The sequence below is a fragment of the Manis javanica genome, chromosome 4 (genome assembly GCF_040802235.1).
Source record: "Manis javanica isolate MJ-LG chromosome 4, MJ_LKY, whole genome shotgun sequence".
Lineage (NCBI taxonomy): Eukaryota > Metazoa > Chordata > Mammalia > Pholidota > Manidae > Manis > Manis javanica.
Window position 1 is genome coordinate 161,918,922 of NC_133159.1, and position 16,712 is coordinate 161,935,633.

Consider the following 16,712-nt stretch of genomic DNA (forward strand, 5'->3'; position numbering starts at 1 on the left):
GACAGCCTGTGTTTAGTGTATTTATTATTCAGATGTACCATAATAAACTGTGCCAAGATTTCTTCGAAACACCTCTACAGAAGCAGCAAAGACCTGTGAACTTGCCTTAATAATGTAATGATAAAAAATAAATTATTGCTAATTTATGCATCTTGTGAATTTTAAAGTATTTGTTAAGTACAGTAGATAGTCTTCTCGAATTTTTCAAATGCTAGACACACCTGAAGACTTTCCCATTAAAATTTTCTATCACTGATAAAAATCCTTTCCTAAAATTGTCCATCTGTTCTCAATAAACTTCTTTACATGAATAACAGTATTATCAAAGAAGCAGTAGGAGATGCAACATCAAAGCACATTCTGAATAATAAATAATAACAATTAGAATCATCCAAAAATTATGAATTATCTGGTAATTCTGATAAATTATCAAATCATTTTTACCTATGTTTTATACCATGTCAATTATAAACCATTCCCCAATTAGATATCTATACAGGTTGTGGCAATCTATATATTGCAGTTTTAAAATATGAATGTTTAAATCATGCTATTTATTATATAATCAGGGTTCTATGTGTCGCTAAGGTACAAAAAGTATATTACTTTTTATACAAAAGCCATACTTTTTGCTCCCATGTAGCATCACCTATCTTTTATTTCTGAACTGAGTTATATATATGCTATGAAAAGTAGAGATAATAAAGGATAAACATGATGCAAGGATAAAATAAAGCTATTTTAATATTTCTTCAGGTTATATACACTTCACCTCATTGAAATGAAATCATTTTGATAACATTATGAAAAAGTATTTAAATTTTACCATGTTGAACAATATATCTCTCAGCCATACTCACCATTCATTAGACTGCAGTGTAGGGGGGTTATTTCTGGTAATGAGATATAAGGCACGCCTTGCATTCATATGATATAAAGGAGGCTCTCTTTCCGCTATAAAAGAAAGGAAACTTCCTGTTAAATATGTGCCTGTTATATAGGAGCATGGATGCACTGTTAGGTTGTTTTTTTTTTAAAATAAACCCCAACTTAGGAAAAAAGTTGCAAGTAGAGTTCAGAGAACTTAGTTAAGTGAGTCAATAGAGAGGAAATTGCAGCCCTGATGCACAACATCTCTAAATAGTGTATTTTTCCAATAAACAAGAACATTCTAAGAGAACCTAATACAGTCATTAAATCAGACCATTAATATGAATGAATACATGACTATTATCTAATCTTCAAGCTCCATTGTAGTTTCTATCAAATGTCCCAATAATGTCCTTTGTAGCAAAAATGACCTTCAATCATCTGCATCCTTAAAGGAAATTGTCCATTTTTTGTAAGTTTTAAACTTACATAAAATTGTTCATAAAATATCTCTAAAATCCTTCTAATATGTATAAAATCTGGAGTCATGTCCCCTGTCATTCCTGATATTGGTTGTTTGTGTCTTCTTTCTGTTTGATCTAGCCAGAGGTTTATTAATTTCATTAATTTTCCCAAAGAACTAATTTGTGACCTCATTGATTTTCTCTATTGTTTTCATTTTCTATTTAATTGATTTCTGGTTTGATCTTTTCTGGGTCTCTTTGTTCTGTTTACTGTGGATTGAATTTGCCCTTCTTTTTCTAGTCTTAAGGTGACAGTTGAAGTCATGACCTTGACAATTCACAAGTATACAATTTTGACTCTCGAATATCCCTAAGTTTGGCTTTGTGCTGTTATTAAATTTAGTTTACACATCTCTGGCAGGAATATCACAGAAGCAAGGGTCACGCTTTTCTCAGTGTATTCTATGATGATCCTATAGAACAGGCCCGTGGTTTCAGATCGTCTTGTCATTGATGGCGTTCACTTTGATCACTAAAGGCCATTCCACAAGGTTTCATGGTGAAGTTTCACTTTTTTCCTTTGCAATTATTAAGTATTTGTGAAAAGGTACTTGAGTCTATATAAATATTCTGTTTTGCATAAAGATCATTTTATTCTCTTATTGTATAGATTTAGATTCTTCATTTAATAATTTATGACTTGCTACTATCATTTATTTTGATGTTGAAATGGTTTCATTTTTGAGCAGTTGAGAATCTTCTGAAGCCGACGTCTGCCTTTCCGGCATGGCTCCAGCATTCCCTGCTCAGCTCCTTGCTCTCTGGCCCACTAAGATGTTCCAGGATCATCTTATGCTTTTCCTACTGCAGACACGGCTCCAAGGAGCCGTGGCAGGCAGTGTGCTCACTGCTACTGCCCGTGTCACTTCTCTTAGATCCTGTCAGTGGATAAAGGAAGGGAACACACACGTCCCTCATATATTTGTATTCATACTTGCACATTAAATATCTTTAGTTGTTTACTGAAAACAACTGAGTTCACTACCATATCTCAAATCCAATGCTATGGTACTATTTATTCGAGCCTTCTCTTCCCGTTATTTGTAGCACCCTTCTCTGACAGTAGGAAACCTCACTCTCATTATCCTTAATATATTTGATGACTCGCCCCTGTACATAGCCAGTCTCCCATCTAGGCCACCACCCTTTCCCCTTTTCCCCATCAAGTTTTCAAACGCCATTCCAAGCCTGTCTACAGTGTGAATGTCCACTTCATCCACTCAGGTTCTGACACCCCATCCAAACTGGATCACTTTCTGCAGTGAGGCCCCCCTCATCAGCCCTCAGGAGGGAAGCCCCCTTCCTTTCAATCAGGCACTGCCACTGTGTCAGGTGACCCACCCCCAAATATGGACGTGCTCCTTGGCCTCTGACACCCCATGCTGGGCTACTTCCAGGTCTGAATGCTTTGGTTACCCCACCAGGACTCTGAATCCCCAAACTTGACTGCCGCCCTCCCTGCACATGTTCTGCTTCCACATACAAGGCATTCTGTCTGTGGGAACTCCCTCCTCTCCTCACAGGACTCTGACACACCACGCCGGGCTACCATGGCTCAGCAGGTGACATGGACACCTACTTTATACTGTCCTCCCAACAGCTTTAAGAATGAGTAGTTTGATCCAGGAAGGAGAAGGGATTACTGAAGAAATTCTTAATGAATAAAATAACTTGTTTCTACTGTGATTTATTAAAGTATTCAAAATTTCTAAGTGGTGTACCATCAATATATCAAACCAGAGTATGATTTTTGATCTGTCATTTACTATAAAGCTGAACATCTCTATTTAGTCAAAGAACACTGAACTTAGCTAAAAACCATAGAGATTTACTAAATCTAGACTGCAGTAGCCTTCAGTGGATTCAAGGGATATTTTCCATTTCAAATACTTTTTTAATTGAAGTATCAATAATAGTCAATCTTATGTTGGTTTCAAGTATACAACACAGTGGTTCTACAGTCACCCATATTAAATCCTCACCCCCGCTACTGCAGTTACTGTCAACATAGGAAAATGTTACAGAGGCAGTGCTTATATTTTCCATGCTATTCTACTATCCTGGTGACCAGCTTATGACTGAAAATTTTTGTGCCCTTTTATTGCCCTCACCCTCAACTACTCACTCCAATCCCTCCCTCACAGTAACCACCAGTCACTACTCAGTGTCTATAAGTCTACTGCGATGGTGTTCCTTTTGTTTTGTGTTTAGATTCCACAAATAAGTGAAATCATATGGTATTTTGTCTCTGCCTGGCTTATTTCACTTAGCATAATACCCTCTAGGTTGATCCATGTTGTTGCAAATGGCAGGATTTCTTTTCTTCTTATGGCTGAATAATATTCCATTGTGTATATGTACCACCTCTTCTTTATCCACTTATCTACTGATGGACAGTTAGGCTGTTTCTATAACTTGGCTACTGTAATGCAACAATAAACAGAGCAGTGCATCCATCTTTTTGAATCAGGGATTTTCTTTTCTTCAGGTAAATTTCTGGAATTGGAATTACTGGGTCATATGGCATTTCTATTTTTAGTTTTTTTAGTAACCTTTCCACAGTGGCTGGTCCAATTTACATTCCCAACAAGAGGGTAGAAAGGTTCCCCTTTCTCCACATCCTTGCCAACACTTGTTTTTTCTTTTCTCTTGGACAGAGGCCATTCTAACCGGTCTGAGGTGATATACTATTGTCGTCTTAAGTTGCATTTCCCTGATGATTAGTGATGTGGAGCATCTTTTCATTGTTGGCCATCTGTATTTCAGCTTTGGGAAAATGTCTGTTCTGGTCTCTGCCCATTTTTTAGTCGGGTTTTTTTTTTTTTTTTTTTGGTGTTTAGTAGTATGAGTTCTTTATATATTTTGGATGTTAACCCTTAATAGGAAAAATCATTTACAAGTGTACTCTCCCACACTGTAGGTTACATTTTTGTTCTGTTGATGGTATCCTTTGCTGTACAGGAGCATTTTGGTTTCGTATATACTCCCACTTGGTCATTTGTTACTTTGTTTCCATTTCCTGAGCAGTTGTGTACAGGAAAAAACTGCTCACACTTATGTTTGAGAGATCTTTGCCTATGTTTTCGTCTAAGAGTTTTATGGTTACATGTCTTACATCTAGATCTTTGATCTACTTTGAGTTTACTTTTGTGTGTAGAGAGTCATAGACAGTAATCTAGCTTCTCTCTCCTGCATGTAGCCATCCAGTTTTGCCAAGATCAGCTGTTGAAGAGTCTGTCCTTTCACCATTGTATACTTATGGCCTAAGGATGCAGCACTCCAGTTTGAAAAAGACAGATGCACCCCTATGTTTATCACTGCACTATTTACAATAGCCAAGATATGGAAGCAACCTAAATGTCCATCAGTAGATGAATGGATAAAGAAGATGTGGTACCTATACACAATGGAATATTACTGAGCCATAAGGAAAAAACAGATCCTACCATTTGCAACAACATGGATGGAGCTAGAGGGTATTATGCTTAGTGAAATCAGCCAGGCGGAGAAAGACAAGGACCAAATGATTTCACTCACATGTGGAGTATAAGAACAAAGGAAAACTGAAGGAACAAAATAGCAGCAGAATCACAGAACCCAAGAATGGACTAACAGTTACCAAAGGGAAAGGGACTGGGGAGGATGGGTGGGAAGGGAGGGATAAGGGCGGGGAAAAAGAAAGAGGGAATTACGATTAGCATGTATAGTGCAAGGGGGGCACGGGGAGGGCTGTGCAACACAGAGCAGACAAGTAGTGATTTTACAGCATCTTACTATGGTGATGGACAGTGACTGTGGAGGGGTATGTGGGGGGGACTTGGTGAAGGGGGAAGCCTAGTAAACATAATGTTCTTCATGTAATTGTAGATTAATGATACCAAAAAAAAAAATCAAACTGTACAATAAGGTATGCAGCCTGATAATCTAATCCTCATACCTAACACAAAGTATTAAGTAACCTAAGTAGCGGTAAGTAATTCATGAATGCTTTAGAGACCCTTCATAGATGGTAAATTTATAACCACAGACATATTCTAGGTGTTTAACAAATACTCATTAAATGTTAGACACAGATACCTCAAAATTAATACCACAGTAGAAACTATTTTAGACCTAATTTAATACAGCAAATGTAATATGCCTAAATTAACATATATATATATATATATATACACAAAATGCCAAATAACCAAAGTGACAACCTTGATAGATATATTGCTCCCCTTAAACACTGACATAAAAATAAAAATCTGTAATTTGGTACAGAAATTGAGATAAAACATTGATCAAAACTTACTACACAGTAATAAAGAGCAATGCTTACCTAGTTCAATGCATGTTATTCCAAGAGACCATATATCGACTTTGTTATCATATTGTTGTTCATTCCTCCCTAAAATTATTTCTGGGGCCATCCTAAAACATAAAATGTTACTTAAAGTTAAAAGAGAAAAGAAAAGTATACTGTTCTTTAAAAACGTAATGACCATCCACATGGAGAATCCCTGTGTGAATTCCAGATGATATATCTGGACATAAGAATTCTTATAACGGGAAATGCATTACAGGTTGTGAGGTAAATATTTACCATTGTGCACACAGTGTTAGACTTATTCTCACCATTTGTCATGATCAGGTACCAGCATCCTGGAGGAAAAACTCCCCAGAGCAGGGTTGTATTCTGCATCAATTCAAGTTTGCAGATTGTAATATTGTATAGCATTTATGCCAGCAGTTCTCAAACATTTTGGTTTCAGCATCTTACTATAAAAGTCTAAATTTTGCTCGAAAGAGGGCATTTTATCACTGGCACTTGTTTTCGTGAAGTAAACAAACTCACTACATTTAGCTGAGAAAATATCTATCACAATAAGCAACAATGAATATGCAGTTTGTCGGTCTTTTTCGCAAATAAGAGTAGTGTTCTGTGATAAAAGTGGCTAAGACAGCCACTCATAACTAAATAAACCATACAATTATTAACTTTGGAAGCATCTTGGTTATAAAATGAAACGCTAATTCGCATCTTCAGCTAGACTCTAATGTTCTCACTGGTGCTTCACCTTATCCTTCCTTTGTACTTGTTAAGCACAGACAAACATTTAGAACAGTTTCTGACTGCTTAATAACATTGTCACCAGGCGTATGTGTGTTCCTGTGTGTAAAAGTATGTAAATACATAGTGCTGTGTTCCTAATATACCATATACAAATTAATACATACGTAACTTTCAATTGCCGGTAACAGAGGGCTTCTAATGCGTTAAGATGTTGAAGTAAGCTTGGGGAGTCACTAAGTTCAACAAAGTTAAAAAAGTAGTTTTGTTTTTAATGCACAACTTTCTAGCTCCTTTCTAGTATCTAATATTGATCACTGATTTGTAAAGAGGGGGACCATTAAGAAGCATTATTTGTCCAAAGAACCCTTTTTTTATACAGGGGAAGAGGATTCTATCTAAACTAGGGTTCTACATAAGAAATTTTTGGTCATACAGAACAGTAGTCTTCAAACTTTTTATTTTCTTACTTCCAATGAATTTATTTTAAAAATGTATCCGCTTGTACATTTTTGAGTTGGTATCCAAATTTTATAAACTTAATAGTTGCAAAGGATATAATGCACACATATGTATATACATTATTTTGTATATGTGCTTTACAGATATTTACAACTTGGAGCTGAGGACTTCACTCATTCAATTCATTAAAAACACTGCTGCATAATAACCTAATTAGCAAACCCAGTCTGCACGGTCATATCAACCATTCAAATCAGAATTATTTTCTGTCAGGAAATGCCAAACTTCATTTTTCATTGTAAATAACATGTTAGTGTGTCCTCAGGACAATTGTCCCAGTTATAAATGAGATCATTTTTTATTCCCTAGAAAAGAAGATGGGAGGAAGGATAATTGGGGAAAAGAAAGAGCAAGGAGCCAAAGGAACTGAGGAGAGATGACTGTGAAGACAGAAGGCCCTGTGTCAAAACTTGGTGTCCTAGCTCTTCAATATTTCTGATGCTATATATTCTAGATGTTACGTGTTCTCAAGTTGTCCCTCTGGTGACGGTTTGAGGCTTTTAATTCTCAGAGCAATGCATCACTCTACTATTCAGGATGGGTGAGAAGCCTTTCTTTAACAAACTGGGAGTTGGGAGATTTGAAACGTAGGTGGAAAAGAAGATGCAGTAGACCTGAGACACTTCTCAGCATGTACAGAGAGAGGACATCTATGGAAGTTGAAGATGTGGAAAATTATTCCCTTCAGACTTGCTGCCATTAATGTGGAATTATTTATGAATAAAATTAGATGATGTCTAGAAGTTGCTTCAAATAACTGGAGGTGGGAGGGAGGGCAAGAAGATCAAGTACACAGGGCAGCCAGGCCCTGGGGTAGTGCTGTTAGGCCGAGCTGACCGCTGTGTGAGCCTTCGTTATATTTTTGTCTATTTCCCTGTATACTAGAAATTCTCCACAATAAAAAATGAAAACAAAAAGTTCCTGATCAGCTACCAGTCTTCAGGGACTCTTATTCAGAAGATACTGACACACAGTAAATATAAATCTAAAGAAAATTTCCACTTAGCATTTCTATCTTCTCCCTTCTTAAACAATTAAATTTTTTCACTCCTACCCCCAATACATGATGTAGATGATAACAGGAAAGAACCGTAGGGGGACAAATGATACAATAGGAGGTACAAGGGCAGCGCTCCAAATCTGTATCTGAAACTACAGTGCTTAGAGGAATATCTAAAGCAGCCCTGTATTTCCAAGAGAAACATAAAGCACCTGATAAAAGGACAAGCACACACTGCCTATTTCAATTATGAGGATCAATACCAGATAGGACTACGCTTACCAATGCGGCGTCCCCACAAAAGACTTGGCAGAAGAGGCCATGGAAGCAAATCCAAAGTCAGCAAGTTTCGCCTGGCCTCCTGGTGTCAGAAGGATATTTCCTCCTTTGACGTCTCTGGGTTTAAGGAACACAGAAAATTATTTGTCTTTCCTTTGTAAGATTCTACTGAAAATGATAAAGATCATATAAAAATGTATAAAAGAGGGAAGGAGAAATCAGAATCATTAAGGCCTTGGGTAATCTCTCAGTTGGGATAACGAGAGCTAAGATCCCAACTAAGAAATGAGATACACAGAATTCCTCTAAGTATATAGTAACAAGTTTCTAAAAGAGAAGATAAAATACCAGTAGAAAAAGAAGAAAAAAATTAGCTAATTAATAGTACATACTCGATATTTGAGTGCCTGTTTATTGGTACAAGTAATGGTTTAAAAAATTTAGCTGAACATTCTTATATGATTGTAAGATTTCTGAGTATACCCTTAACAATAAAATGGAGTAAGAAGAACCTGATGCCCCAAATTTGTTTTTTTTTTAATTACTCATATCATTCCAAATTTTAGCATAGTTCTCCTACCTAAATATGAAATGAAAACTGAAACCCATGGGTAAGGTAATATCAATGATCCCAAATTTACTTTTAAGCTCTTTTCTAAATCAGCAACGTACATGTGAACTAAGAAAATTATAATGGGATTGCATGCCCAATGGGCACCATAACATTCAAAAAGAAAGAACTTTCTAAGCACTTGTCAATTCATACTATACAGAATTATAATGGATGTAATATTAAGTTAATCTATTTTCTTCCATTTGTTTTTATAGAAAATGGAAGGTTCTTTGAAGTTGAGAAGACCTTAGGTTCTGCTTCCAACTCTTTCATTCTCTTATTTACTATGCATGTGGATTTTTCTCTTGGACCTTACTATCCTCATCTAAAAAACTGATACCCATTAATTTGCACTGACTCTACTATATAAGTTTACGATGTATTGTCTGGTTCACATAGATAATTTAAAAAATGCTAGCTTCCTTCTAAAAACAGGCAAAACCAATACCAATGCTAAAAATGTAGTTTATGATGGTTTAATCTTTAAATTACTATCCGTTATCAAGGATTATCTCAAAAGTACAGAATGCTAGTAGCTTTCACTTGTCTGTCATGGAATCAATGGAACAAATCCGGCATTAGGAGTCACCAGGAGGACAAAAGATCTAGGTTAGTTCTAGTCTAATCTATCTTGCTTCATAGGCTTTGAGAAGTGAGTCACAAATTGGGGCATCAGTTTCTGCATCTGTAAAATGAAACAAGTAAGAATACATAATCCCTATCGTCTTTTCCACTTCACAAATTAAACTTTTCTGTAATTAAATTTCTATCACAAATCTCTAAAGTGCACATACTTTGGAAAGCCCAGCAGCATGTGTAGAAAAAGATAAAAATTATTCTCAACCAAGAGATCAAATAAATTAGTATATTCATTTTAAGACACGGATAACCTAAAAAAATATGAGTTTGTAAAACTCCAGAATACTTTTATTTAGCTAAAACCAACAAAGCTTTCAGGATTAATAAATTCTAGGTCTGATAAATTTGCTTATTAATGTATGGTAACTTTTAAGGTACTTACCTATGGATCATGGCACGGGAATGTAAGTAGGCTAATCCCCGAAGAGCACCATGTATAATTGCTGCTATTTCCATTTCTTGTAATGGCTTTTGGTAAACTTGAAATAAGATTTTATTTGAAAATAATTATTCTATAGAACATTTCTATTTTAAAATATATATACACATATCTAATATATGGGCAAATTTAAAAAAGCAACATTTAGCAAGAAGGAATTTTTTGCTTTCCAAGATAATAAAACAAAGCAATTGAACTTAATAAGTGCACAGTTGTGCCTAGTTATTAGAGTTCACAGCCAATTTTCCTCTAAGTTAACATTTAACAATTATTTCACGATTATAAAAACAATGAAAGAGCTTTCCCTTTTTATATTCCTACATATCTTCATTCTGAACAGAAGGAACAAATTAAGTTTAATGATAAAGAATACAGAAAAATGCCTGTTAAATCACAATGAAAGAAAACTCATCTGTTATGCTAAAACGTAGTATTTAATGAGGACAGTGCATAGCACGCTGAGAGTCTAGAAAACACAAAGGTTTTTACTCTTCCTGGAAAGTTTTAATATTATTTAAAAAAATCTCTCAGTGAATGAATTCTCATTTTATTATACTAATACTTTTCTTTTCTCAATAAATGAAGGAGGCTTACCTTTCAGCAAACCTGAAGCAGATCCTAAACAATATTCCATTACAAGCTACAGGGGAAAAAAATGATAAAAAACATTAAAATACACTCTTAAAATAAAAAGATTCTATATGAGATAAAATAAATTCACCAAGGAGATCGAGAAGATAGTTTGAAGTGAAACAAGCTCTAGTTATTAATTACCTTTAAATATAACTATACATTTTGGAACTTGTTAAATGCATACATGAAGTCAAGCCAATGCTACATTAATATTTTATAATGCCGACCTATAACTGCTTGTAGAAGATGTGTGTTTCATGTAATTACTAACTAAAGCTATAAAGGAATATACATATTCCATTCATATTAACCTATAGTAGCAATACTGGTATTGTTAGGAAGCAGAAAGTCGTCCTCTGGTTCTATATATACCAAGTTTGGGTTACCGTTTAAATCTTTCCTATAAAGCAAACACAGAGCACCTCGTATGTGCAGGTATGTTATATATATTAACTAATTTAATCCTCATAACCACCTCTGGAAGGAGACCCTATTATCATCCTTGTTTGACAGATGGAGAAACATGGAAGACAGAGAGGCAGCCTGCGCTCTCTGCCACTGTTTGTGCTTCAACCACAGCCTCAAATTAGGAGTACCATCACCACCAAATTAAACCAAACATTGCAAATCTAAATAAATCTAAGTTCTGTATACTAAAATGATAATCAGCTGTAGCTTATTAAAAATAAAAGGTCATTCCTGTTTAAAGAAAATTTAGCCTTTCTCTGAAAAGACATAATTACTGTGCCTATACCGTTGTAAGATTACTACCTTATCTTAGTTTCAACAATGGGGCAAAATTAATTTCCACTTTCTGCAATAAAATGTCCCAATTTTCTACCTTTAGTATTATTCAGCCAAAGAATCACAATCAGTTCAGATTTCACCAGGATTCACCACCAATATTCCAACCAAGGTGCTTGTGGTTAAATAGCTTACAATACATTTATGTCAAAAATATATGCTGATTTTCATCCTTTGATAGGATTGTTCTCACACAAATGTTTGATAAAGCATTTGAAGAATGAAACCGCTAACACACATCAGAACATTCTCCCGTGCACGTAACGGTCAGCTGAATCTCTGTAGTCAACTGGCAAAAGTTCTATTCTCTCTCACTGCCTGAGAGTTTCAGGAAAAGCTGCTCCTTTCTCAGTGTGAACTGACATTTCAAGGTGTTTGTGCGGGGCTTTACACAACTATTTTGAGACATTTTTGAATTAATCATAAACCAAACCTACTAAAATTCCAGCAAGGGGAGAGCAGATACCCACCCATGCTCGGTGCTCACGTAAATAGCAGCCTTTGTATTCTACAATGTTGGGATGTTTCAATGTTCGGAGAAACCTGACTTCCTTAATAATACCCTGCCATCTCTGTGGGGAGAAAAAAAAGAATAAAGGAAAGAATTAGGAACAGTTGCCTTTCCTTAGAAAACTATATAAGTACAAAAGTAATTATTAGACTAAAAAGTTAACAAGAACATACAACTTTGCTTCATTTGTAATATTTAAATGTCAAACTCCTATATTTTAAAGAAATTACATTCATATAGTTTACAACTCAATAACATAAAATTCATTCCAGGTAGTACATATTTTCATTTTCATAAAATTTATTATCAATGAGTCTTATAAAAATTTTACAACCACACACCAAGCCTGTTGAAAGCTATATACTACATATAGTGGTTTTCCTTCAAAATTTCAACCTCCCCCTTCTTTTTTGCAGCTTTATTGTTGTATAATTTACATACCTTAAAGTTCAGCTGTTGTGGTTTTGGCTTATATTGTCTACCAAATGTTAAGTTTTTTCTGCTGTTTAAACTCAAATCAACTAATTACCTAAATTCCTAAGTGCTCATATTCTAAAATGCTAGCGAACACTTAGGTTATAACAGAGGGAAGTTCACAGAAAAACCAAGCAGCATGGAAACATTTTCCTACAGGATTTCACGAAGAGCCTTCCCACTGACGCCTACTAGTAAATAACAGATAAACCTTCAGCAATAAAAGCTACTCTATGACAACTTCAGAAACTTAGGCCATGTCCTAAATACAGTTACTTGTCAGAAGCAGTCAGGGAACTCTGAAAACACAGGTACTTGGGTCCACACCCAGAGACTCTGGAGGCTTAGGAGATGGGGGATGGGAACGTGGAATCTGTTTTTTGTTCTTGTTTCACTTTTTCCAGGCTTTACCGCTGACTTGTATCATACTTCTAAAGGTAGGGGAACTAGAATACAGAACTTTAAAAAATGTTTTGCACTAGAATTTAAGATCCTATATCTCCTATGTTATTTCATAAGCCCTCAAGAAAATATACCAAGATATTCACCGTGTAAAATGTGTAGGCTGTAAGATGCTAACTTCAGAAAGTGTCATAGGGGCTTTACATTTCAAAATTGAGTGCTCTGGGAGGCAAACTCTCAAAACAAAACCAAGCTAAAACCTGTATTCTTCAATGAAAAAAAAACTTCCAGGAAGGATACACTATTAGATGAGAGAAGATGATGCCCTAGGTGAAACTTTTTGTTCTGGGCATGACTAATTAAACAGACTCCAACACAAGTCTGCTATGAAAGCTCGTTTTAAAGTTATACTGTAGAATGGCAAATAAAATTAAACTTGTAAAAAATGGAGGTTTTTTAGGGGTTTTAGAAATTATTAGAGTTTTTTTAGGTATCGACATGATGAAACAGTGATCAATCACAACAGTGTTATCATACCCATAAGTATGATTATCACAAAAAAACAATATTTACCACAAAACAGAGATTACAGAAATGTAGAAAGCCAAAACCTTTAAAAATTAAAGACTGATCTAGCATTTCTACCTCTGGGCATATACCTATGTGCATAGCAGCATTATTCACAACAACCAAGGGGTAGAAGCAACTTAGTGTCCATTAACAGATGGTAGATGGACAAACTGTGGTGTTTTTACACACACACACACACACACAGGAATATTATTCAGCTTTTAAAAAGAAAGGTAATTCTGACACACTACAACATAGATGAACTTTCAGGAAACTATATTAAGTGAAACAAGCCAGTCACAAAAGGACAAATAGTGCATAATTTCAATTACATGAGATACCTAAAGTAGTCAAATTGATAGAGACAGAAAGAGGAGAGGTGATCTCCAAGGGCTGCGGGGAGGGGGGAATGAGGTGTTATTGTTTGATGGGTGCAGAATATCACTTTTGCAAAATGAAAGAATTCTGGAGATGAATGGTGGCGATGGTTGCACAGCAACGTGACTGTCCTTAACACTACTGAACCTACACTTGAAGTGGTTAAGATGGTAAATTTGTTTTGTGTACTTTATCACAATTAAAAATAAATAAAATTTTTAAAGAATTAAAGAAAGACAAAGAGAACAGACTTAGAAAGTAATTTTATAAACTTATGCAATTAAGGAAGAACTAATCAGAATACTGATGAACTAAAGTACATGCAATACAGTATCAGTAATTTTATTTTTTCAGATTATTACCCACTGCCTTATTTTTCAGACTAGATATATTGCTGCTGATGGTTATTTGCAACAGCCGTTAAATAATTTCTCAACCATTAAAAATTTATATCCAGTATACTTACTGTTAAATGTACCTTATTCTAGTTTACTTTCTCAGACATGATAATCCCTCTATTATAGAATAATCTGCTAAACAACAATTTAAAAAATTAAACTCATGTCAGCAGCACATATCTAAAAAAATTAAGAGTAAGGGACGCAGTTGGGAGGTTTCTGGGATGTCATGAATGTTGTTTATGGCTCTAGGTACAGGTTAAATGGGCACACTGAGTCTGTGGAAGAAAATTCACTGAGATAAATCTTAGTATTTGTATATTTTTCAACATTTTTTGAAAAAATTCCCACCTATCCCCAATTAAAAATGGTATGGCTTTCTTTAACATGCCAATACGAACATATATATTTCACCTACCTCCATAGCCTTCTTTCCACTGAAAGGTATTCTCTTGATAGCCACCGCGTCATTGGTGTGCACATCTCGTGCCTAAAAAAGACAGAAGATCACTGTAAAACCTAACATTTATAAACTACCATGTCCAAAAAGATACCAAAACTGCTTTTAAAGAACATTAAAAACATAAGTAGCAAAAAGCATATCAAATTATCAAGGAACTGGTACTTTAGAAATAAAAATAATGCATGTTTATCTTTGAATGAGCTAGTTGAGAGGAAAAATATAGAAATTTGAACAGAACTATAAACAAACAAAAAATGACTAGTACAAGTCTATGCTAGGCCTGTAAATGTCAAAATTTCAATGAAATGGATAATTCTCTAGGAAAGAACTACTAACATTGATCTAGAGAAGAAAATCTGCGTAAAACAGTGGTGGAAGATTGAAAAGAATACTAATCATCTTTAAAATAGTTGTGAGGGGAGCAGTTTCACCAGGGGAACTTCCCAGGATAAAAGGGGAGGGAAAGGAAAGCTGTCCCACTAATCGTATGGAGGCGGTCTGACCCAGCAACTAAACCCTCACAAGCAGCACAAAATAGAAAGTCAGGGACCAATCTGACTTACAAATGTAGACAAGGGAACTCTAAATAAAAATTGAAAACCAAATATTACAGGGCATTAAAAGAATATTTCATTTGGATAAAATTTATTACCACGGAAATGCAAAATTTTGATAGAGGAAAACATTTCATAATTTGCCATATTTTTTTTTACAAATCAAAGGGGGAAAATATATACTTATACATAGAAATGCTGAAAACGCAGAAAGAGCCCAACTCTAAATGTATTTAATGCAGGGAAGACCGAACTCTTAGAAAACCCACATGGGAAAGGTAATTCCTCAACATGATAAATCATGCCTATTGTAAACAACTATTAACTAGAATTAAGACAAGACAGCTAAAATGCTATCACCATTACTATTTACCACTGTGGTGGAATTTTGATAAAAAAATAACAGCATAACAGAAACATGAAAGTTAACTCTTTAGAAAGTAAGAGCCAAATTCTCATTATGTGTTTAAAAAAAAAGATGCTGTGTAAAGAAGGCACAAGAGGATAGCTGCAAAACATTTCAAATGAGTTCAGTAAAAAGGGTTAATCCTCTCTAGACGTCTGTGGAAGAATTCAGTGTATTTAAGGTACCCATTAAAATGAAAATACTAAATCTGTAACACTACCAAAAAATTAAACATCTACACAAACTTGTTGCTGAGGGGAAAAAAAAGCAATCTTAATAGGAAGAAATAATGAATGAATAATCATGAAATGTCTGTATGGGACTTTACGTAAGTCAGTGTTTTGCAATATTTGATTCAATAGCAATGTAAGTCATAAAACTGCTCAAGTAGTGTAAACAACATGGAAATTAAAGCCGAATATCTTTCCCTTTTTTCAGTAATCTAAGAAGCTCAATAAATAAAATGATCTCTTTTTATATACACCTAATGCAAGTGACTCTAAAATAGACTACTGCGTATGTCTTTTTGTACTCCTGATTTTTACTCTGCCAGGACTGGATATTAAATAAATGCTGGTCACTGACGCTAAGCCTTTAACACTTACAAAAAACACTGCTCCAAAGCCTCCCTGGGAAACTTTTTTGAAATCTGTGAAGCGCTTCTCTGGATCTTCTTTGGAGAAGAGCTCTGCAATCTCAGGGTCCTTCAGGCTCTGTGCTAGGATAGTTGACGACATCCTGCTGGGCAGTCAGCTGTCTGATTCTAATTTTATGCTGCTCTCCCAGTCCTTGGGAAATCGGTATGAATGAAGCCACGGTGGCATAAGGAATTGTAGAGAAATGAGAAAAGAAAAAAGGAAAAAGCAAAAGTTGCTAAGAATAATTAGTATATCATTTTCTGACTACATATATAAAATTATCTTAGACGTGGAATTTCACTGAAAAAGTGTTGCCTACTAGCGCAGGAGTCTTAAACCCGGCTCATCATCACAATCACCCGTGCTGCTTTAAAAAAAAGATTCCCACTATACATAGTATCTAAGTACATACTATACACACACTTCTAAAAATCAGATAAATCTATATGTACTGGAAGGCTTTCTGTATCAGTACTTAAAGATTTATCTAACTCTGATGCAATAAGCTCATCAGCAAAAGAGATAATATAGTAGGAAGA

The 16,712-nt window shown here is 35.1% G+C and overlaps 2 protein-coding genes across 2 annotated transcripts; both read right to left on the reverse strand.

Moving 5' to 3' along the window:
• Positions 1-475: 475 nt before the first annotated feature.
• Positions 476-10,624, reverse strand: LOC140849150 (serine/threonine-protein kinase TAO3-like). The gene is made up of 5 exons (XM_073235651.1): positions 10,537-10,624; positions 9,886-9,982; positions 8,255-8,368; positions 5,719-5,810; positions 476-954 (listed from the first exon to the last, which is right to left on the reverse strand). The coding sequence occupies exons 1-5, from the start codon at positions 10,574-10,576 to the stop codon at positions 857-859; spliced, it is 441 nt and encodes a 146-aa protein (XP_073091752.1). The 5' UTR covers positions 10,577-10,624; the 3' UTR covers positions 476-856.
• A 333-nt stretch (positions 10,625-10,957) lies between these two features.
• LOC140848625 (serine/threonine-protein kinase TAO1-like) lies at positions 10,958-16,382 on the reverse strand. Its single transcript, XM_073232893.1, has 4 exons — positions 16,141-16,382; positions 14,531-14,602; positions 11,850-11,951; positions 10,958-10,975 (listed from the first exon to the last, which is right to left on the reverse strand). Exons 1-4 carry the CDS (start codon positions 16,270-16,272, stop codon positions 10,958-10,960), a joined length of 324 nt encoding a protein of 107 aa, XP_073088994.1. The 5' UTR covers positions 16,273-16,382.
• Positions 16,383-16,712: the final 330 nt, after the last annotated feature.

What these genes read in the sequence shown, in the direction of transcription:
- LOC140849150 (XM_073235651.1), bottom strand. Translation starts at nt 10,576, where the DNA reads ATGGAATATTGTTTAGGATCTGCTTCAGGTTTGCTGAAAG. An exon ending in TGCTTCAGGTTTGCTGAAAG is followed by an intron (nt 9,983 to 10,536) that starts GTAAGCCTCCTT and finishes TCTTATTTCAAG; the next exon opens with TTTACCAAAAGCCATTACAA. An exon ending in TCCCGTGCCATGATCCATAG is followed by an intron (nt 8,369 to 9,885) that starts GTAAGTACCTTA and finishes CCTTAAACCCAG; the next exon opens with AGACGTCAAAGGAGGAAATA.
- LOC140848625 (XM_073232893.1), bottom strand. Translation starts at nt 16,272, where the DNA reads ATGTCGTCAACTATCCTAGCACAGAGCCTGAAGGACCCTGAGATTGCA. An exon ending in GCTTTGGAGCAGTGTTTTTT is followed by an intron (nt 14,603 to 16,140) that starts GTAAGTGTTAAA and finishes TGTCTTTTTTAG; the next exon opens with GCACGAGATGTGCACACCAA. An exon ending in GTGGAAAGAAGGCTATGGAG is followed by an intron (nt 11,952 to 14,530) that starts GTAGGTGAAATA and finishes TTCTCCCCACAG; the next exon opens with AGATGGCAGGGTATTATTAA.